This window comes from Salvelinus sp. IW2-2015, linkage group LG25, assembly GCF_002910315.2.
Source record: "Salvelinus sp. IW2-2015 linkage group LG25, ASM291031v2, whole genome shotgun sequence".
In the NCBI taxonomy this organism is placed as follows: domain Eukaryota; kingdom Metazoa; phylum Chordata; class Actinopteri; order Salmoniformes; family Salmonidae; genus Salvelinus; species Salvelinus sp. IW2-2015.
This window is the reverse complement of record NC_036865.1, coordinates 4,646,419-4,669,695: the sequence shown is the minus strand read 5'-3', so window position 1 is coordinate 4,669,695 and position 23,277 is coordinate 4,646,419. Positions and strand designations below refer to the sequence as shown.

At 41.4% G+C, this 23,277-nt stretch overlaps 1 protein-coding gene across 1 annotated transcript; it reads right to left on the bottom strand.

The window, feature by feature from the left end:
- Nucleotides 1-720: 720 nt before the first annotated feature.
- Nucleotides 721-22,812, bottom strand: inpp5f (inositol polyphosphate-5-phosphatase F). The gene is made up of 20 exons (XM_023970418.2): nt 22,097-22,812; nt 20,027-20,107; nt 18,916-19,052; nt 17,759-17,887; nt 17,348-17,515; nt 17,102-17,158; nt 16,614-16,812; nt 16,194-16,373; nt 15,804-15,871; nt 14,983-15,107; nt 14,743-14,820; nt 14,482-14,602; nt 14,096-14,224; nt 10,243-10,360; nt 9,660-9,858; nt 9,357-9,428; nt 9,183-9,256; nt 8,798-8,926; nt 8,552-8,639; nt 721-8,277 (listed from the first exon to the last, which is right to left on the bottom strand). The coding sequence occupies exons 1-20, from the start codon at nt 22,191-22,193 to the stop codon at nt 7,143-7,145; spliced, it is 3,384 nt and encodes a 1,127-aa protein (XP_023826186.1). The 5' UTR covers nt 22,194-22,812; the 3' UTR covers nt 721-7,142.
- Nucleotides 22,813-23,277: the final 465 nt, after the last annotated feature.

Below are 23,277 nucleotides of genomic sequence, written 5' to 3'. Positions count from 1 at the left end.
ATCTCCGCATGTGTGGTTCCCACCCTGAAGCATGGAGGAGGTGGTGTGGGGGTGCTTTGCTGGTGACACTGACTTATTTAGAATTCAAGGCACACTTAACGAGCATGGTTACCACAGCATCCCATCTGGTTTGCGCTTAGTGGGACTATCATTTGTTTTTCAACAGGACAATGACCCAACACACCTCCAGGCCGTGTAAGAGCTATTTGACCAAGGAGAGTGATGGAGTGCTGCATCAGATGACCTGGCCTTTACAATCACCTGGCCTCAACCCAATTGAGATGGTTTGGGATGAGAGTGAAGGAAAAGCAGCCAACAAGTGCTCAGCATATGTGGGAACTCCTTCAAGACTGTTGGAAAATTATTCCAGGTGAAGCTGGTTGAGAAAATGCCAAGAGTGTGCAAAGCGATCATCAAGGAAAAAGGTGGCTACTTTGAAGAATCCCAAATATATTTTTTATTTGTGTAACACTTTTTTGGTTACTACAATGTAGAAAATAGTCAAAGAAAAACCCTTGAATGAGTAGGTGTGTCCAAACTTTTGACTGGTACTGTAATATGACAGTTGGGTGAACATTTTCACGCTTCAACTCATGAAACAGATTCAGAACAGTTGGACATGTAAAATAGTTAATACCTTCAATTTACTGAAATTATTCAAGACAGTGTAGCTACAGTATATTTTTCATAAACAGGAAAAATGACTTGCAACAGTAGAAATATGAATAAATAAGATATTTTAATATTCAATAAATGAGTACAACATGAAAACACGACAAGTCAGTTTAAAGAGATGGAAGTACAACCACAGACATGGGACAATGCAGGAAAATGTACTTAGATGCTGTGCAATTGTGTTGCGTCATCACTCACAAATGTAACTACATTTTCTATGGGCAGGATTAGGGTTGCAAACCTAGGCAGGATCCTTACTGGAGCATGTCTGGTATAAGTCWGTGTTTCCCGACCCTGGTCCTCGAGTACCCCCAACAGTACACATTGTTATTGTAACCCTGGACAAGCACACCTGATTCAACATGTCAACTAATCATCAAGCCCTCAATGAGTTGAATGAGGGGTGTTGGTCAAGGGCTACAACGAAACTTTACTGTTGGGGGTACTCGAGGACCAGGGTTGGGAAACACTGGTAAGTGAAGTTTAGCACTATTCTGTACGTAGATCCAAGACTCTCAGTTTAGTACGATATGTTACATTTGGTATGGTTACATAAGACAGATGGTTACTTAAGGCAAAAAACAGGGAGGTTGGTGGGTAGATGGGTGGGCGTATAACGCCAACATCTAGCAACCCAAAAGTTGCGAGCTCAAATCTCATCACAGACAACTTTAACATTGTAGCTAATTAGCAACTACTTGCTACTTTGCATGTTAGTTAACCCTTCCGCTAACCCTAACCATTTTAGCTAACCCTTTAACCTAACTCCTGAACTTTACCCCTAGACTAGCCAAAAAATACCCAATTCCAACACTAAAACCCCATCTCAAAGGAATGTTTACACTTTAAAGAAACTTAATTTTTACAGTAGGTCCGAGTTGCTCCAGTCCAGTATATGCATTCCTAAATACAATAAAAGCACAAATTCAACCCTTAGCCCTGCTTAAAGCCGTATTATATTCCTATTGCATTGCAGCTATCATATTAAAGCTTTGGCAGTGCAAGACAATATCAGCAGGTCTGGTGACTGAGGAGTCAGCACCCACAATTCCCAGGACAGACAACAGTCTCACTATATTAGGTTACACAGAAACATGTACAAACCATCCCAAGCTCTGGGATACAGCGGGTGAGCAAGCTACACCACTGAATGCTGTGAAGAACAGATGAAATGACAGATTAGTACAGAAACACAAATGTTCTAAGGAGACAGTGACCATTTATCTTGGGATATTCCTGCCTGAGGAAGAACAGAAGATATTCCTAGTAGAAGCTACCACACCCAGGGGAGTTTAATAAAGAGGTTGAAATGAGTTAGGMTCTGGTCCTTACTAAGTATTCATTCCTTTAGGYCAGGGATCAACAACTATATTCAGCCTTGGGCCGATTTGTTTTCTTGAGCGGGTGGTCGGGGGGCCGGAACATAATTACAAATCATTTGTAGACTGCAAATTAACCGCAAGAAGCCCAAACAGATATAATATTGGAATAAAATGTAATAATTTCAAACCTTGCTTACATTTGTTTATGATCACGTGTCTCTCTATAATTCTTGGAAATACTTGGGAACAGATTTCTCAAATTAAAATCACTTGAAGCTCATTTCCTGGTGTTTTTTTTAATATCCAACACAGAACATTAAACAAGCAAAAAAATATTTTTGGGGCTCAGAAAACTTGGGGGGGGCTAAATAAAACCACCCGTGGGCCGCCATTTAGGGAACCATGCTTTAGGGGGTGTCGTCAGTGTTTAAAACAGGGCTCTCCGACCCTGTTCCTAGAGAGCAACCGTCCTGTAGGTTCACTCCAACCCTAATCTAGCACACCTGACTAATAATTAGCTGTTGAGCTGTATCAGGTTAATTACAACTGGGGTTGGAGCTAAAAACCTACAGGAGGGTAGCTCTCATTACACATTCCAATGGGTCGCGCTAACTCTAACCATGAACCAAATGAGAGTAGCGCTGCACTGCCTGGTTCCCAGATGATCTTATATGGCCCATAAGCCACAGGGAAAAGGATCAACAGGAAAGACCTGCTGGAGCACCCCCTTTGACTGGGAGTTACAGGAGTCCAGATACTGTTCTGTACTACTTCCATACATAATGTGTTCACAGCAACACCCCATATTATGAGGTTCACAAGCCTTATTAACACAGTCACATTTATTTATTTCAGTCAGTTAAGAACAAGTCAGTTAAGAACAAATTCTTATTTACAATGATGGCCTACCGGAGAACAGTCGTCCTGCCTTGTTCAGGGGCAGAACGACAGATTTTTTTTTACCTTGTCAGCTCGGGGATTCGATCCAGCAACCTTTCGGTTACTGGCCCAACGCTCTAACCGCTAGGCTACCTGCCGCCCCACATGGCATACACTAAACACATAACATAATCATTAGATATAGGGCATAGTCGTTACATAGAAGGAATGTTGCTGTAGGGCCTTCTCGGACTAAAAAAGCACGTCAAATGGATCATCTTCATAAACACTTTTTTTGTCCAGTATTAGGCTTAATCTAGGTCCAGGAAACTGGCCTATGCGGTGTACCTGTGTCAAATGCCATTCCATTGCACTCAAAATGTATGTAAGTTTGTATCCCTCCAAAAGTTTTACATCACAGATATTATAGTTCTATTTCTACAGAGGGCACACAAAAATACCAGCAGCAGGTGCCTGGGATGTTTTTCTGCACATCTATTGTTACACAATCTTCAGTCTCCCACGGGACTGGCAATGCAAGATTATTACACAAACATGAGCCACACAAACACACACACACACACACACGAAGCTCATGTCCTGAGTATTCAACACCATTTAAAAGCATATAAGCCGGGTGATGGAATATCCCAAGATAAAGATGGCGTTACCCTGAAAAGGATCTCATATACAGTACCAAGATCAAACAAATGATGCAACACGATGGAATAAACTAAACTCTAAAAAGGTGGATTTGCCATAAATACCCACTACACAATCTCCCACTTTAATTTCCTGTTAAAGCCTACGCTTTAGATTCAGGAGTYCATAAAGCATTTGAAAAGTGTGTTTTTATAAGGTTTGGACGGGCCACGTTGCATTATTCTATATGCTACTGTACAGTGTCAAACATGAGACAGACTTTGGGTTTCATAAACCTACTGCACCCTCAGACATTAGGTTTAATCATTTATGTACAATTTTTATTAAGTCCTCTCTATCCACTAATGCTTACAGAATCAAACCAACATTATTTCGTCAGTTGAAAGTGAATATTGGGTATTCTCAAGTAAAAACGCTCATTACCCTTAGGAAATGTTCAGAAGCAGTGCATCTTACTCTAACATCAATATGATCAAAAGCCAAACTGTACAGAGACATACAGTACCAGTCAAAAGCTTGGACACACCTACTCATTCAAGGGTTTCTCTTTATTTTTACTATTTTCTACATTGCAGAATAATAGTGAAGACAAACTATGAAATAACACATATGGAATCATGCAGTAACCAAAAAAATATATATACTATACATTTTATGAGATTCTTCAAATAGGCACCCTTTGACAGCTTTTGCACACTCTTTGCATTCTCTCAACCAGCTTCATGAGGTAGTCACCTGGTTTGCTGGTGACACTGACTTATTTAGAATTCAAGGCACACTTAACGAGCATGGTTACCACAGCATCCCATCTGGTTTGCGCTTAGTGGGACTATCATTTGTTTTTTTCAACTGGACAGTGACCCAACACACCTCCAGGATGTCTAAGGGCTATTTGATCAAGAAGGAGTGTGATGGAGTGCTGCATCAGATGACCTGGCCTCCACAATCACCTGACCTCAACCCAATTGAGATGGTTTGGGATGAGTTGGACCACAGAGTGAAGGAAAAGCAGCCAACAAGTACTCAGCATATGTGGGAACTCCTTCAAGACTGTTGGAAAAGCATTCCATGTGAAGCTGGTTGGGAGAATGTGAAGAGTGTGCAAAGCTGTCATCAAGGCAAAGAGCTACTTTGAAGAATCTAAAATATATTTTCATTTGTTTAACACTTTTTTGGTTACTACATGATTCCATAGTTTTGACATCTTCACTATTATTCTACAATGTAGAAAATAATAAAAAATAAAGAAAAACCCTTTAATGAGCAGGTGTGTTCAAACTTTTGACTGCTACTATAGTGCTATGTCCATCAATATATGTTGGTCAATAGAAAGGTTCTACACAGGGAACAAATATATAAGTATTCACCTCCTTGGATTTCTTCACACTTTGTTGCGTTGCAAAGTTGGATTGAAAAATATTTAAATTGTGATCTTTTTGTCATTGATTGTACACCAGGGATGGGGAAACTCCAGTCCTCAGGGGCCTGATTGATGTCACACTTTTCCCCCAGCTAACACCCCTGACTCCAATAATCAACTAATCACGATCTTCAGTTTGGAATGCAACTAGTTTAATTAGCTTTGTTTGCTAGAGATGGGGCAAAAGTGTGTGGCAGCACTCCGGCCCCCCGAGGACTAGAGATGCCCATCCCTGACCTATACAAAATACTCCATAATGTCAAAGTGAAAATAAATAATTAACTTTTTTTAAACAAATTAATACAAATGTAATAACTAAAATATACCTGTTGCATAAGTATTCACCCCCTTTGTTTAGCCAAGCCTAAATMAGTTCAGGAGTAACATTTCGCTTAACAAACCACAATAAGTTACATGGACTTACTGGGTGAAATAATAGGGGATGTCATGATTTTTTTGTGACTACCCCTTCCTCTGTCCCCCATACAGTACATACAAGGTCTGTCAGTCAAGTATTGGATTTCAAGCACAGATTCAACTACAAAAGAACGGGGAGATTTTTTGAAAGCTCCATAAAGAAGGTCAGTGATTGGTACATGGGTAACAATAACAAATCAGACATTGAATATATCTTTAAGCATGGTTAAGTTAATACTGATGCATTAAACCACCCAGACACATAACAGATACAGTCATCCGTCTGAACTGAGCTGCAGGACAGGAAGGAAACTGCTCAGGGATGTCACCATGGGGCCATTGGTGATTTTAAAACAGCTTCAGAATTGTTGTGATGTGAGAAAACTGGTGGATTAATAACATTGTAGTGACTTCACAATAATGACCTAAATGACTGAAAAGAATAATACAAATATTCCAAAACATACATCCTGTAAGCAATAAGGCACTAAAGTAATACTGCAAAAAAACACACAGCAAAGGAATACACTTTTTGACCTAAATGCAAAGCCTTATGTTTGGGGCAAATCCAACAACACATCACTGTAACTGCCTCCTTATTTTCAAGCATGGTGGTGGCTGCATCATGGTATGGGTGTGCTTGACATCGGCAAAGACGGAGTTTTTCCAGGATAAAAATAAACGGGATAGAGCTCAGCACATGCGAAATCCTAGAGGAAAACCTGGTTCAGTCTTCTTTACACCAGACACTGGGAGAGGAATTTCACCTTTCAGCAGAACAATCACAACACAAGGCCAAATCTACATGAGTTGCTTACCAAGAAGACAATGAATGTTCCTGAGTGGCCAAGTTACAGTTTGATTTCAATCTGCTTGAAAAACTATAGCGAAATTTGAAGATTTTTGAAAATAATAAAAAAATTGACAAATATTGCACAATCCAGGTGTGAAAAGCTCTTAGAGACTTAACCAAGACACAGCTGTAGGGTGAGTACTTATCGAATCAAGATATATTAGTGTTATATTTTACATTAATCTCAATGAAAATCTTTTGACAAAGTATTTTGTGTAGATCGTTGACAAAAAAAAAATACAATTAAATCCATTTTAATCCCACTTGTGTAACAAAATGTGAAGAAATCCAAGAGGGATAAATATGTATGATAGGCACTGTACATACAGTACAATATTTACATATCAAAACAGTATACTCTTACCGGAGCTCTTGTACCTTGATTAAGTCCTACCTTGGTACATTTCCAATATAGGTAGGGAAAAACTCGGCAACACTGATTCTACTAGGAGTTTGTTTTCTTATTAGGGGACTATCTAACATTGAGCTGCCCTTTGAAATTTGGGAAATTTGGTCAAAAACTTGTACTTCTTTTGGTAACAGAGCTATAAACTAGGCCTATATCACAAATACCAATTGGTGCACTGCACATATGGGATCACCAAAGTGATATATTCAGAGCTTGTCTCTCAACATGCACTGGATATTACCTGCCTTAGTTATTACCAATAGCCCGACATGCAAATATATATGGAAAATCTATTGAAAGGAAATGCAACGGGATTAAGGACGCTGTCATATAGAGCTGGAGTATTATATACACACTACACAACACTGGCTGTAAACATGGTCATGTCAACTATAGAGGAAATTGAAGAGTGGGGTTCTTAGCTGAGTCAGCTTATGCTACTGTACTGGAAGTCACATAGAAACTGTACAAAAACCTGCTTAGAGGCTACAACTTGGGGAAGTGCTAGATCTGTATGATCCTGGTCTGGCACTGTGTAAACATTGCCTTCAGCTCGTTCTCTTGGGTCTCGTTGAGAGTGGCCATTTCTGGCTCTGGGCTCTTCTGCACCTTTGCCACAGCAAAGTTGATGCCTTGGGTGAGTCCAGCTTGGGTCAGGCTGGCCACCTGCACCATGGAGCTCTTGATCTTGGCAAAGGGGGAGACCACGCGACTGCCGTTGCTGTCGGCGGGTGAGGGGCCCAGGCTGCCCTCCATGTGAGAGCCCAGGCTCCTCTGGGAGCTGCCGGAAGCTGCAGAGATGGGCTTCTGGACGGTCAGGAGATTGGGGCCGGAGGCAACATCTAGCTGGGACGGTCTGGGAGGGAGCTGCAGCTCCTCCTCCTGCTGATCTGAACCTGGGTGTTTGTCTGGGGCCAGGGGGCCTTTAGCATGTGGAGGGACTTCTGGGTTCTGTGTGGGGAGGCTACAAACCACCTGCTCCCCAAACACCTCCACAGGTTTGGTCTGCGCGTCTTGGATGAATTGGTGGCAATAGGCGTCAATGGGAGTTCCAAAGTCTATCAGGATGGCCTCCTCAGCCTCCGAGGTAACCCCGGGGGACTGGTCTTCAGGACTGGCTAGAGCCGGAGCCTCCTGCTTACTGTTACTGTCGCAGCCAGTGACCCGGATGTTGAGCTCCACGCTGCCTCGACTGCCTAGTCGTGGAGCCGACGCCACGATGCCGCAGCTGGGCAGCACGTAGTCCACATTCTCCAAGGAGCTGGAGCGCAGTTGTTCGTCCGAGTTGTAGGAGTCCGAGTCTGATGACATCTCCGAGTGGTTGTCACAGAGGTCCTTCCGAGCCGGGCCGATGTTGGCCGAGTCTGACTTCTCCAAGCTGCTATCAGACTTCCAGAGGGTGACCCCCATGGTGGGTTTCAGAAAGTTCACCTTCACGTCCGGCTTGGTGGAGAAGGTGTTGCCCAGCCTCCCCTTGAAGGAGCCCATGTTGACGTTGGACTTCTTCACCCTCTGGTTGAGGGAGGAGAACTTGTTGAGGAGGAAGCTCTTGCCCTGAGCCAGACCAGAGCTGCCCAGGACCTGGTCTGGGTGTCTGCCCTGGATGCCCATGATGTCCTCGTGAGGTTTACTGTGCCTCCTGAAACAAATGGTTTAAAAATATATATATATCATAATCTAATTGACATGCATGATAAACAGAAGCCCTGCCTAAAAAATAATTTTATTTAAATAAATGTTAAATAAAAAATATACTGTCGTAGTATTTTAGCCAGGGCTTGTTATCATGCACATCCATGTCAATGAGATTTATTTTTGGAAAGCCTGCGTAAAAAGGATAGTATAGACATACTGAACTGCAAGAGAAGAATATTCTGAAGATCTAGAGAGAGTGATAATGTATTCCAACTCACCTCTCCAGTTTCTTTTCAACCACCTGCAGGTCAAGTCCCATGGCTTGCTTAGTTAGGCGAAGCATCTCTGCTATGCACTGCAACGTGTCTGAAATAAAAATGAATAATTCCCACAAAGGCTGTCAGGTCAAGGATTTCAGGTTATTTTTGAGATATACGGGCAGTGTGCTTCCAATCTACCAGGTTTTATTCACGGTCGACTAGTTTTATGCTGACAGTTTAACAAAATAAGTAATCTTCCCATACCTTTACCATCGTCCTCAGGATTCCTTGTGAGGGCCCTTAGTGTGTGAAAATAACCACTTGTCTCCCCATTATTATAGTGTAGACGCATACAGCAGAATTTGGGCTTCCCAAACAGAGTGGGTTCTGGGCCTACAAAAGAACACATAGGACATGTTGTGAGCTTTATTCATGAGTAACTAAGATGTTTGTAGTAAAAAAAAAATGAAAAAAATGAAAAAGTAGTTGCATCATTCAGAATTTGTGTACAATAATGAAAACCATGTCTATAGTGTGTGCTTAGTAGCTTTACAGTCTAAAATAAATCATGAAGCTGTGAAGGACTCGGTCCCGGTCTACATTTTGGAATTTTCACTTGGTGGAGTTATATTCCTCTAGAAACATTCACCTATTTCAATCTTTTCCAAACCCTCCAAGTTGAGGCGTTGGTACTGATTGACTTTGTCAGCTTCCTCATCATAACTGTAAAAACAAAAGCAAATAAACAGAATTATATAAGGAACAGCTAAAATACATGTAATTGACTCTTTACTACTGTTCTGTAATAAATCCAGGCACTTACTAGGCAACGTAATATGCACTGTTGGATAGCAGCAGGAGAACATCCACATCCTTGCTGGTTGCATCTATAAGGCTGATGAGGAGAAACATTTGCTTTCCACATTAACAATTTATTGAGGAATAAACACTTTCAAGGTGTTGATTTTGAAGGGTGTCTTAATTACCCCTGAGGGGATAAATAAAGTTGAACTGAATTGAGCTAGCTAACAAAGTGTTGGGAGAACAAACTATGAGAGCAAACTCTTCGAAAGGATTTCAGTGTTAAAGGTTAGAGTTTTGATTTGTAGACGGTTCCACCACTAACCTCATGTCACAGTCGATAAGGGCCCAGCCCCCATGGAACTTCTCATCGTCGGGCAGCAGCAGCTGCATGTAGGTCTGCAGCAGGAGGCTGACCTGCTCCTGGGTTACTCTCTGGCTCTCCTGCTCCTTCTCCTCATGCTCCTTCTCCTTACTGAAGATGGAGTATAGGTCCTCCGTCACAGGATGCCCCATCATCAGATCTGGAGAGAGAGGAGGTTGAAGAACGAGGACGGTTGAGTCACACTTCGGAGACTAAACTGATTAGGACTGAGTCATTGTTTTGAGACCGAGGGTGGAATCCATTTTGATAACACTTTACTGTACTTACAGCCTGCCGGTATAATGCATTTTAACTTGTTATAATCATATATGAACCTATAATGTCTTATAATAAGGATCATAATATGTTATGTCTGTCCATGTTTTATATTTTTTACTGATTTAACTGGCTATTGATATTTAGTCAGAATCATTATGAGATGCTAAAAAGACATAAGGGGCTCATACATATTCATGTCTTAGAACGAATCCCAACGCATTATAACCGCAGGCTTTAAAGTAAAGTATTACAGGTATTTCCTTACCAATGACTGCTTGTCTGTATGCGTCCCTGAAGCGGTTCAGATAGTAACGGTTGGCTGAGTTCACACCATCTTTCATCACCCCGGCCAGTTTTCTCTCCCCCGTTCTGGTGAAGTCTCCCTTCATAATGGATTACAGACAGAGTATGTTAAAAAACAAGAAAGATATTACAGAGTCACCGTCTGATCCCTTTTATACTCTTCCTGGCTTAGGGCTGTGTCGAGTAAACATAGTTAATTTTTCCGCTTTTCAGTCTGCACAACAATTGTCTTAAAGCCCAGTGCAGCCATATTTATATCAATATAAAACCATTTCTAGGTATCAATATTTGTACTAGTTTTCCATAAATGGGCGAAAATGTTTTTTTTGTTGCAAAAACATTATTTTCTCAAGCAAGAATTGTTAGGACTGTCTGGGAGTGGTCTGAGTGGGAAAGGCCAAACAAAAAAAAGAGCAGTTATTGGCAGAGAGGTTTGGAACTCTTTACTATTGGTCTATTAACCAATTCCCTGCCTGGTTGATGTCCCCACGCAAGCAGAGACATTCCGCCCAATCAAACGGGCTAATTAGAAAGTCCCATGTAGATGTTATTTATTTATTCAACCAGCAACTATCAAGAAAATAATACTGATCGAAAAGTCACACTTTTACAGTCTTAGTTTCATCAGCTGTTGTACAATATGATACAAAACACAGGTAAAACCAAATTGACTGCATTAGGCTTTTAAGTTAAACCAGTACAACTAGCCTTTCATGCGACTGCCTTTAAAAAAAACGGTTTACTCCTTTAAGAACAGCCTTTATCAGCAGTGTTTTCCACAAGTATATGGAGCAACCAGCCAAATAGAAAAACAAGCCAGCCAGGATCCCCCGGCTATGATTTTTATGGCCGAACAAGCCATATTTTGGTGGCTTTGGGTACATCCTAATGCCTTGATTCCATCCGAAATACACAGTTAAATTATTGAACACTTTATTGGGCTCTCGAGTGGCGCAGTGGTCTAAGGCACTGCATCTCAGTGTAAGAGGAGTCACTACAGTCCCTGGGTCGAATCCAGGCGGAATCACATCCGGCCGTGATTGGGAGTACCATAGGGCGGCGCACAATTGGCCCAGCGTTGTCCGGGTTTGGCCGTCATTGTAAATAAGAATTTGTTCTTAACTGACCTGCCTAGTTAAATAAAGGTTAAATACTTTTTTGGGTGAAAATGTTGTTTATATTGTGTTTACAATTCAATTCCAGAAAATGTATGAATTTGTTTATTTTTGGGGGGATATAGTCTAGGCCTATATGATCAGGACTATTTTCTAAGTAAGAGAACATCATACCTTTAACTTGTCTTCTCTTGAAATTAAAGTATTTTACTGTAAGATATGAATTGACACAATTACTTTTGTTCTTCAAATTATGTATTTTATTAAAACAGAAAAATGAAGTACGTAGCCCAAATTATCTTCAAAGAATAAAAGGTTACATTTAAAATCAAACAAATTGTGTGATGGGCACTTTTCCAAATAGAGAAATGAGTCTCTAAAACAAACAGAACAGATGCTTGATTAAGTTCTGGGTCTACAGTTGAAGTCGGAAGTTTACATTCACCTTAGCCAAACACATTTTAACTCAGTTTCACAATTCCTGACATTTAAACCTAATAAAAATTCCCTGTCTTAGGTCAGTTAGGATCACCACTTTATTTTAAGAATGTGAAAATGTCAGAATAATAGTAGAGAGAATGATTCATTTCAGCTTTTATTTCTTTCATCACAGTCCCAGTGGGTCAGAAGTTTACATACACTTAATTAATATTTGGAAGCATTGCCTTCAAATTGTTTTAACGTTTCGGGTAGCCTTCCACAAGCTTCCCACAATAAGTTGGGTGAATTCTGGCCCATTCCTCCTGACAGAGCGGGTGCAACTGAGTCAGGTTTGTAGGCCTCCTTGCTCGCACACGCTTTTTCAGTTCTCAATCCCATAGAAAATTTGTGGGTAGGTCAGGGCTTTGTGATGGCCACTCCAATACCTTGACTTTGTTGTCTTTAAGCCATTTGCCACAACTTTGGAAGTATGCTTGGGGTCATTGTCCATTTGGTTAACCCATTTGCGACCAAGCTTGAACTTCCTGACTGATGTCTTGAGATGTTGCTTCAATATATCCACATCATTTTCCTCCCTCATGATGCCATCTATTTTGTGAAGTGCATCAGTCCCTCCTGCAGCAAAGCACCCCCACAACATGATGCTGCCACCCCTGTGCTTCACGGTTGGGATGTTGTTCTTCGGCTTGCAAGCCTCTCCCTTTTTCCTCCAAACATAACGATGGTCATTATGGCCAAACAGTTCTATTTTTGTTTCATCAGACTAGAGGACATTTCTCCAAAAAGTACCATCTTTGTCCCCATGTGCAGTTGAAAACCGTAGTCTGGCTTTTTTATGGCGGTTTTGGAGCAGTGGCTTCTTCCTTGCTGACCGGCCTTCCAGGTTATGTCGATATAGGACTCGTTTTACTGTGGATATAGATACTTTTGTACCCGTTTCCTCCAGCATCTTCATAAGGTCCTTTGCTGTTGTTCTGGGATTGATTTGCACTTTTCGCACCAAAGTACGTTCATCTCTAGGAGACAGAATGCGTCTCCTTCCTGAGCGGTATGATGGCTGCGTGGTCCCACGGTGTTTATACTTGCATACTATTGTTTGTACAGATGAACGTGGTACCTTCAGGTGTTTGGAAATTGCTCCCAAGGATGAACCAGACTTGTGGAGGTCTACAATAGTTTTTCTGAGGTCTTGGCTGATTTCTTTTGATGTTCCCATGATGTCAAGCAAAGAGGCACTGAGTTTGAAGGTAGGCCTTGAAATATATCCACAGGTACACCTCCAATTGACCCAAATTATGTTAATTAGCCCATCAGAAGCTTCTAAAGCCATGACAATTTTCTGGAATTTTCCTAGCTGTTTAAAGGCACAATCAACTTAGTGTATCTAAACTTCTGACCCACTGGAATTGTGATACAGTGAATTATAAGTTAAATGATCTGTCTGTAAACAAAGCTCGTACAGAGCTCGTACAATGCCGTGTACTCAGTGTGCTCAGCGTGCTCAGTTGTGCACCAGGGCCTCCCACTCCTCTTTCTATTCTGGTTAGAGACAGTTTTGCGCTGTTCTGTGAAGGGAGTAGTACACAGCGTTGTACGAGATCTTCAGTTTCTTGGCAATTTCACGCCTTCATTTCTCAGAACAAGAATAGACTGACGAGTTTCAGAAGAAAGGCCATTTTGAGCCTGTAATCGAACCCACAAATACTGATGCTCCAGATACTCAACTAGTCTAAAGGCCAGTTTTATTGCTTCTTTAAATCAGAACAAGTTTTCAGCTGTGCTAACATAATTGCAAAACGGTTTTCTAATGATAAATTAGCCTTTTAAAATGATAAACTTGGATTAGTTAACACAACGTGTCTTTGGAACACAGAGAGTGATGGTTGCTGATAATGGGCCTCCGTACGCCTATTTAAAAATCTGCTGTTTCCAGCTACAATAGTCATTTACAACATGAACAATGTCTACACTGTATTTCTGATCAATTTTATGTTATTTTAATAGACAATTAAAAATATATATATTTCAAAAACAAGAACATTTCTATGTGACCCCAAACTTTTGAACGGTAGTGTACATTTCTCCATGCAAATTGCAGAGGCCTCATATAATTGGTAGTTAAACAAGACTGGGCAAATATGTTTTATTACTCGATACATTTACCCAGGCAGCGAAGGCCTTCTGTGGAGAACCAAGACAGTATACTGTTATGAGACGCAAACCTAATATTACCTTAAACACACATGCAAATTATGTTACCTTGAGGGCGGCCGTGCCGGCGTACTGTCTACTTATGGTGTCGCCGTTGTTGGCCCACATGACCTGGTAGATCCTATAGCACTTGAGGGGCAGAGGCTGCTCAGGGGGCATCACACCCAGTTTCTTCAGCTGAGGGACGCAGAGACATACAGTTAACCATCAGTCACCATGGACAGGTTGCCAGAGCACTGCACTTCCACTCAAAAGTATAGTTTATTTTTTATTTTTTACATTTGGTCTTTCACCTTAATATTTCATCTGATATGTATACCATGTGTCTAACCCAGAGACTTTAGTTCAAATCTGTATTAGAGCACTGGGAAATGCAATGCTATGACATCCTCAGCTTTAAGTCGACGTGTGTTCAAAGTGGGGAGATTTCTCACCTGTGCCTCCATTACAGCACGAGCGATGGAAGCCTGGACTACATTGGTCCTGTCCAGACAGTCCATGCAGTTCACCCGGAAAATGCCCTCCTGGTGGCAGATGACTCCTGCCTGGTCGACCCTGACAGAGGAGCATACACTGATGCATTGCATGGGGATATGGAGCCACATGCGCTATCAATTACTGATTAGTTGAGGATTTTTACTTGCATTAAAAAATTGTCTGTTGGGGTTTGGGATGACATACACTCACACACTTACCACCCCCATCTCATGTCTGCAATAATGTCGGAGATGGCATCTGTCAGCGTTTGCACGTTTTCAAACTTCATACCTCGACTGATGAGACAGAAGAAGACCAATTAAATATATACAGGGGAAGTGCATACCATAATAAATAACAAGAATTGTAGTTTAAGTTATTCTTTCCTCATTTAGATTGACTTATTCGATTAAATGATCTGTGCCGTCAAGATTGTTTCTGTGCAGCAATTTTCTTACCAGTGCTCATGGAAGTCAAAAGAGACATATGTCAGGTTAGGATTGTTGTATAGAAGGACTTGTTTGAGATATGCGTCGCCAATAATCTTCTCCCGCCCACTTTGATCCACTAAGTTAATGATGACCTGTCAAAACAAGGGAAAACAGTTGTAAAATTCCATCAACTTTACTGTAACGATAAGACTTGATTTAGATACGTCTAAGTTCAATGAAAACTCTAACTTTGGTATTGATATTAACCCCCTAGAGTCGATTGATGCACCAACCTAAGTGACATAACAACAAAAAATCCCCATCCAAATCCGTTAGTTGAAGCTAAATATCGTTTTTTTCAATCCACCGCATCCGCCAGTGTCGCACTTCCGCATCTGCGGTGAAAGGTGGCAGAGCTAGAGAGCGGTGTTTGTCAGACCATGAGACATCCCGAAAATTGGTCTTCTCATATAAACGTCCGAATGGTTTGACCTACAAACTATTATGATCCCTCTATGGAAAGGGGAGACTCTCACCCCGACAAGTATCACGGGACTCGTCTGAAGGTAACCGGTACGGTTTAAAAAACAAAATAAATGGAAGTATGAAGGCCATTTTGTGCCTACCCAAAAAAAGAGGGTAAATATCTGACACTTCAAAACCTTGTTTATGATTTTTTTTTTATACTTAAAGGGGTTCTAAAACTCAAAATCAAATAGCTAAACGATACAAAGTATAACCATCTTAAAACAATTCCATATGTCAGTTTAGCACCCCCCTCCTCCCCCAACGTCTTAGACTCTAAAGAATGAAAGTAATGCCAATGTTATCTGGCATATGCTTCTCACCTGCTTCTTGTAAAGGTTGAGCTGTTCGTCAAAGTGCGCAGCAAAGTAAGGAATGGTCTCCTTCTCTCCTGACAAATCAGGAAAACAAGGAAAGGAAGTAAGGAAAACAATCCCTGTCATACAGACAATCTAAAAAAAAAAAGTAATCTGGAAATTGCACAAACTCAAGTAGTGATGATTATAAAAATGGGGAAAGTATACAATGACGGGGGTCACGTGCTTTCGTTTTAGCTTGCCCAGTGTCCTGGATGGGCGGAGTTAGCACATTTAAGACCATTCCATTAGCTCTAAAAAAGAAAACTCCACCCACACAGGGGGACAGGGCGTGCTTAAAACGAACACACCCATTATTCCCCAGGCCTTCTTTTGGATTGGAAATATCCCGCTGACCTTTCTCCAGCCGGGGCCTGGGGTTGTAGCGGTAGCCTGCTTGGCTCCAGAAGACGGGCACCGAGCCGCGGCTCTGCACAAAGGACAGCGAGTGGTTGTGCACGTGGATCAGCTGCTCGGTCTCCACAAAGTTAGCCACGTGGCCGTCTGTGTCCACCCCTCTGCGTTTGTACCGCATCCCTTTGGGGGGGGGGAGAAAACTAGGATCATTCATTCCCCCCTCCAATGAGCTTAACTGGCTAAGTTATGTGAGAATGTAATGTTGTTTTCTGACATTTGAAGTAAGTTGAAGAGAAAATATTGTTTATTGTTCATCAAGTTATTAAAGTTCTATTTAAGAAAAATGTAAAAATTTGCTTATCAAAGTGTTGCAATTAGAACCTAGCAATTTGGCCATGACCTTCGACCTCTGTACTGTACCTGCACGGTGGCGACTGCGGCGGGAGATGAGGGCCACGGTGAAGCGCGGGTGGATGTCGTCCACGCAGGTGAGCTCCTGGAGCGGCGTGTCGGGGCTGTTCTTCTCCTCATCTGGGCTCTCGTTGTAGTTCACCACCAGCTCCTCCACCTGCACAAAGCCCTGGATGATGGGTGTCACCCAGAAGTCTACCTCTGGAACCTGCAAAACAAAAAAAGTTACAAACTCTACAGTGATGCCAAATGTAGATGTATAAAGAGGGAATTCAGTAGTTCAGTATATATTTAACATAGATTTCAATCACTCCAAAAATAGCTGCCACTAAGCGTTTCCTTGCCAAAACATTTCCCTATTGTTCAAATAGGGTTCTGCAGAAGTAACGCTGCCAAACTAGTGCACTATGACCATCAGCACTCTTATACCTGAACATTGACAAATTAATATCTAGTCAATCCATTCCTGTCAAAAACAGTCTTGAAATTCATCCGACCTGCAGATCAATGAGCTCCTGGACCATGTGTTTGTTCCAGAAGAATCTGTCATCCACCTTGAAGAGGAAAATAACTATTATCAGTCGAGCATAATTACTTAATTTGACTTGTCGAAGCCCAGTTAAACTACTGAAAATATATGTGGTAAAATACTACTGTACTTAAACCAGGCATCTCAAACTGGCGACCCAATTTAATGCAGCATTTTAGTAAATGTGTCCTCAAAGTATAGTAATATCCCTAACCTGGTTCCATAGGGGCAAGTTTGACTTTTCTGTGTCTCCCTGCCGCTGCACAGTGTTGGTGAGGTCATAGGTCATGCTGTAGTAGAAGGAATCTGAGTCCATGAATATCTTGTACAGCTCATCGAGCAGCCGCCTCTCGAGACGCTCCTTTTCTTTGTTTTCCTTGACCTGAAAGGCAGGGGAATACTGGGTGGTGGGCATGGACAGGGATGGTATTAAATTGTAAAAACAAAAATAGAAATGGAAAGGAAAAAATGTAAATGAAAAAAATAATAATAATTGTATACTGTCCAATTGACAAAAAAATTGACTAGTGTAAAAACAGCAAATGTACCAATTCCAAAATGTACAACAGGTATGGAAGATGTTAACACATGGGATATCTGAGCACAGTACTATACATTATTTTACCTTTTTCTTCGTGGGAGCCCCAACATTGGACTTGATCTGACTCAGAGTTTTCATCAGGAACTTCGACTCATCTGGAGACTGTGCAAGCTTCTCTGGTTTGTCGATCCCAAAGTGATGCTTCTTACAAAGCTGAAAGAAAAACACAGACTTTCTATCCCACTTTCTATGAAATTGTACATTGTTAAGATACCAGCGTCATCTTCCGCTGTAACGATACGTGACAGGAATTTAAATATGAACTCTGGGAAATACACTCACTTTTAACCCATTTGAAGGCATTACCATTCATTCAGTTCAGATTAGGCTAATTGAGCATACCAAAGCATTCTGATATTAATCTTCCATATAATTGAGTGCATGATGAAAGTATTCCAAATATATGTAAATGTATGTAGAAGGAATGATAGACAATCGGGAATATACTTGTGGACAAGTCTAATAGGTTGAATGACAGCTAATAGGTATGGTGGGTTAATTGGGTCTCTCAATGACTTTTCTAGCTAATTAAATCAATTCAAAGCTACCAAAAAAACAAACAGTCAACAACATCCAAAACTAGTGGTTCATAAAACTCTCTCTCAACACAACTTCACAGGGCTACTGAATTCCTATCCTAGACGGGATGGAATAACCATTCTGTGGTATGGACAGTATGTAGGGCTATGTTCTAAAAACATACCAGAGAAACGATTATCCAACACATCCCGTTATCTGGAAATGTTTCACTTACTTCCTCATCATCTGTATCCGTATATGTATCATCATCATCCTGGCTCACCTGTAAGACTGGCATCTAAGCAAAATCCTGATTCCTCCGAGATCAAAATAACACTATTGTGATATCCATCTTAAAAAGTGATTCATTGGTAGTAACTCAAGGTATCAATCAAAACAGGGCAATCGAGATATTTTACTGGAAACATTGAAATGCAATCATAAAATGTAAAACAACTAAAGCTAGCCTAGATGACGGCGATGGTTTTCATTACATCTCATGACTGTAGCCTAGATTTAAAAAGGAGACTAAAGTAGCCACTGATGTGCTATTGTAATGTAACTGCTGCGTGTGTAAACTGCTTAAAAAGGCCCAACATTACTTGAGTGCTCAGAAATCCATAAAGCTCCCAGATTAAACAGGCCTCATCACAGTCTCTCACCTCCAGCTCCAGATCCAGAGGCTCTTCCTCAGACAGAGGAATGACAGCTATCTTGGTGATCTTGTAGACTTTGTGGTCACCTGGCATCTGGCCAACCAGCACTTTCTGACGGATCAGTATGAGACCCAGAGGAAGATCTGCCAACAGAAAGGGGTAAAGGATATGTCATCACAGGCACAGAATTCCACACATTCCGATAGGTGTGACTACATCGGCTGGTTTTCTCTCTCCCACAGTCTCTCAGTCTGTGGTCTCATGTGGTGGTGAAACGCAGCAGCTGGCTAAGCGAACTGAAATTTCACCCATGAAAATGCACGATTCGTTAAAATCAGAAGTATTTGCATGCTGTTCTCTTCTAAAAACCTATGTATTATGTAGGCTTTCGAATACATTTGCTTTGCCTTTTTATGCATTATCTTGGCCAGGTCGCAGTTGTAAATGAGAACTTGTTCTCAACTGGCCTACCTGGTTAAATAAAGGTGAGGGGAAAAAAGAACTTCCAACACCGACTGCTTTAAACATGATCAAGTCAAACTGACATTTATTTAAGATAATCTTCAAGAACTTGTTTACCGACTCATCTTTCACAGTTATGTCTCAGTCCTTTTCCTCAAACCATTTAGCACACCTTTGTGAGCATAAATAAAGACTGCATAAACAACATAAGAAAATACTTGGCATTTCTGAGGACTGAGGCTCTTCCTACAATTAATCCAAAACCTCATTAAGGCAATAGAAGGATCCAGTAATCCTGGGTGTTCTCATGATGAGTCGCCCCAAAAGCATCTACCGCACAAACATTACTCATACTTGCCTGTAGCCAAGCCCCAGGACTAGCCTAGGGCTACATTCTAGGGCTTGTTAGGGGGTGATTTGTGTCGTATATATGAGGACCGCTGATGAGGTTTGAAAGCTATAAAATAAATAGCACAAGCTAATAAGAACAGAAGGCATGGTTTCAGAGAATAAAGGTACAGTTGTGGCCACATTGCGCAAGGGGCCACACAGCGTAACATTTAAAAGCATGCGTACATGTCAAATCACATCTCAAATGATCCAGTTGTGTCAAATGTTGGTACTCGTAGCACAAGGCCCACACCATTTCACTTACCTGTATGAAGTTGTATTTTCCCGACGAGACCCTCAACCAGGCCTAAACACGTTGGGTTCCAAGCTAACAGCAGGTCTGTTGCTGAAATAATAAAGAGAAGAGACAATCAGAGAAAATAAAGACTTGTGGAGTGGACACAAAGTAAAAACATTTTCTAAAATAAATAGCTCTACACACTAAGAGCAATGAAGCTGTTTGAAGATAGTTGATGGATTGCGGCCTAATAATATTTACATTCCACACATGGCTGTGAACAATTTCCTGCACCTTCCATGCTAGGCTTGGACTGAGGGTTTCTGTTTGTACTGTTAGGAATCATGGAGCATCACCGGTATGCACTCAGTAGCTAGCTACTACTGCAGCCAAGTTCAGAAGTATTTAATGCATCAAGAGATTCTTCTCAGAGCTCAAAAAGACACGTGTTATCAATTGGGTAGAATAGTACAAATGATGTAGAGAATACACTGGCAGAATACATGACAATTTCTTTACCTCCGAAACAGAGGTATGAAAACCAGGTCATAGAGGATCACAGGCCTCGGATGGAAACCTAGCTAGTGTGAGTTTCCATTCTTTAAAAAAAATAGTGTAGTAACATGATGCACTGAGGCATGACTACATCACAGCTAGCCTACAAAAAAACTGACTGATGCTGCTGATTAAAACCGTTTATAACAGAACACTAAACTTCAACTGCTTGACACACCCTTGACGAGTTAAGTCATGAATGGGCGACAAAGAGGGTGGAGAGTGAAGAACATCTAGGCAGCTTAGACAATAACTCTTCCTGTTCCATGGAGCCAAAGAACTCTGTGTACCGGCCTCAGCATTGGAGGCCGGGTAGGGCGGTGGAAAATATGGGCTGCCCCTACATACCTCTCTCTGTTTGTCCATGATACAGACACGCTACAGTACATTAGGGCAAAACTCAACCATAGATGTTCAGAAGTGTATTGTGGAAATTCCTGGCAGTGCTCGTGTCAACAGGTCCAATGAGGAGTATAAACTCTTTTCCAATTAAATAATGGAAGAGCGGTGCAACCCAAACCTGTTCAGGCTGGCTACACACCCATGTGACCTCAGCCAGCCCACAGGGTACTCATTCACATCAATACACAATGGCTACTCCCTCTCCCAACTGCCTTTTTGTTACTACAGAAAGGCAAGCTTCACAGGCTCAGCTGTAGGCTTTGCTCCGAATTTTCCCGGCTTAACTCGGCACAGAGAAGAGGTGTTTTGACAAGACCCTGGGGTGCAGGCCAGCCTGGAGCAGATCAAGTCCAGCAAGGTAGTTTAGTGTGTAGCAGTGAGCAGCTAACTAGTCTGATTYTGTGGAATCCAGCATAAGGAAATAAGGAACCACTGGACCTGAAGCTTAAGTGGTATTTCAGGAAATGAATGGTTAACCATGTAGCCACAGGAATCTGTTAAATAAATCTTATGTGAAACGAAGAATGGATGGAGGGAAGAATTATGAACCCTAACAGCTGTTTTGTTCAATACTTCACTATTTAAAGACATTTTAAAAAACAAAGCATACGGAACATTGACATTATAATCTTCTTTCCGAATCATGGCTAGATTTGATTTGAATGGAACCCCTGCTGCTAAATCATTTTTACTGTCGCCCTCGAGCGTCTTAGCTCTGCACAACATCAGCGTCACTGTGTCTGGTTATTCCGAATATCAGGTCAACGGGGCAGCACTCCTCATTAAAGTAGGGCAATAATAAAGATGTAATAGCTTGACAGTTAAGAGAATTGTCTAGATAGCTAGACAATTACACTACAATAAAAAAAATGGAATGAAACACACTGGAATTTAAGTACGGTGCGCTGTCCGATCCACAGCTTCCTACAGAGCTGTCATTGTAAACGTGTATAGCAGTGTTAACTTGGATAACAAAGACAACAAGCCAAGATGAAATTCTCATGCCATGGGCTTGACATTGTAACTTAAATTATATAATTACAATGGCTCTGCTGTCCAAGAGATAGCTAACGTTAGATGATGTACGTTAGCTATCAAAATAAAATATATATATATAATTGACAAACGTATTTTGCTTACCAGGTCTGACATTCATGGTCCCATCTATTCGGCTACACCATAGAGCATGATCGGCACTCTGGAGAATGTAATGGTCTTTGGCTTGAAACAGCTCCATTTTGACCGTGTATGTCAAAACCTGTAAATATAACTGTGGTCCAAACCGGCTAGCTAGCAGAGAAATGTTGCTGGCTGGCTAGCTAGCTAACGTAACGTTGTGTTAGCTAGCTAGCGTTGCTGACAGCACGTTGCCCTAGCAAGTTAGCTAACGTTTGTTTTGGTTATTTGATATCGTAGTTCAAAAAGTAGGCATAGTGTAAATCAGGTGAGAAACTTCTTCAATGTGTGAAAATGTCGCTGGCTAATCATTTCCATTTTGAAGACCGACACTGTCAATTTCCTGCAGAAACAATCACACGTGACCTTAGTCGTCATCCGATATTTACTTCCACAGGAGGTTTGTTCAGTTCGATTCAACGTTTGCTACGTTGCGTGGTGAATTGTATTTACTGGACATATAAACTATGGTACTGAACGACACGTTTCCAAAAACGGTGCGAACCGTTGTTCAAAAGCTTTTGAGATAAGGTTTCTCAGGTTTGGTGGGTGTGGCGAGGTGTGGATCAATATGGGTGTGACCATTTCACACACCATATACAATCTCCATTTGGGTCACCATAATCACACCGTTCTTGAACTGGCCCATGTAGATATACTTCAACTGAGATGGGAAACTCAATTAAAATCGTATTACGGTCACGATGTACGTTGCCCATGCATCGTCAATGGGCCGCGCGGTGCATTTTGGGCTACTTTGGGGCAAGGAAACTCATTCAGTGAGTGAACTGGGCGCTAAATCAAAAACCCAACATTCGCATGAATTTCGTGAACAACAAGTATAACGTTACACATATTTTCTGAGATGTAAGTTAACTGCTGTGTTGTCTGTAATATCGTAGAGCTTTGGAATCGTGACATAACGTACTTTCGAGGAAAATAGTCCGGTTTAGTGACTTCAAGAGATAGCGCGAAGATTAATTTAGCAACAGCGTGACGCAGCATGACACCAACGCGATTAGTCAAATCTACTGGGTGGATTATACGGTCATTCATTCATTGTCTAATGGGATTCCTATCTCCTACTTTCTCCGTTATCTCTGGCCCAGGTTCACTTTATTAACCTTGCCTGGCGCTCCTATTGG

Coding starts and splice junctions, on each gene's coding strand:
- inpp5f (XM_023970418.2), bottom strand. CDS start 22,193: ATGGAGCTGTTTCAAGCCAAAGACCATTACATTCTCCAGAGTGCCGAT. Junction 19,053..20,026: donor GAAAATACAACTTCATACAG/GTAAGTGAAATG, acceptor TTCTGTTGGCAG/ATCTTCCTCTGGGTCTCATA. Junction 14,603..14,742: donor GCAGACATGAGATGGGGGTG/GTAAGTGTGTGA, acceptor CTCCTCTGTCAG/GGTCGACCAGGCAGGAGTCA.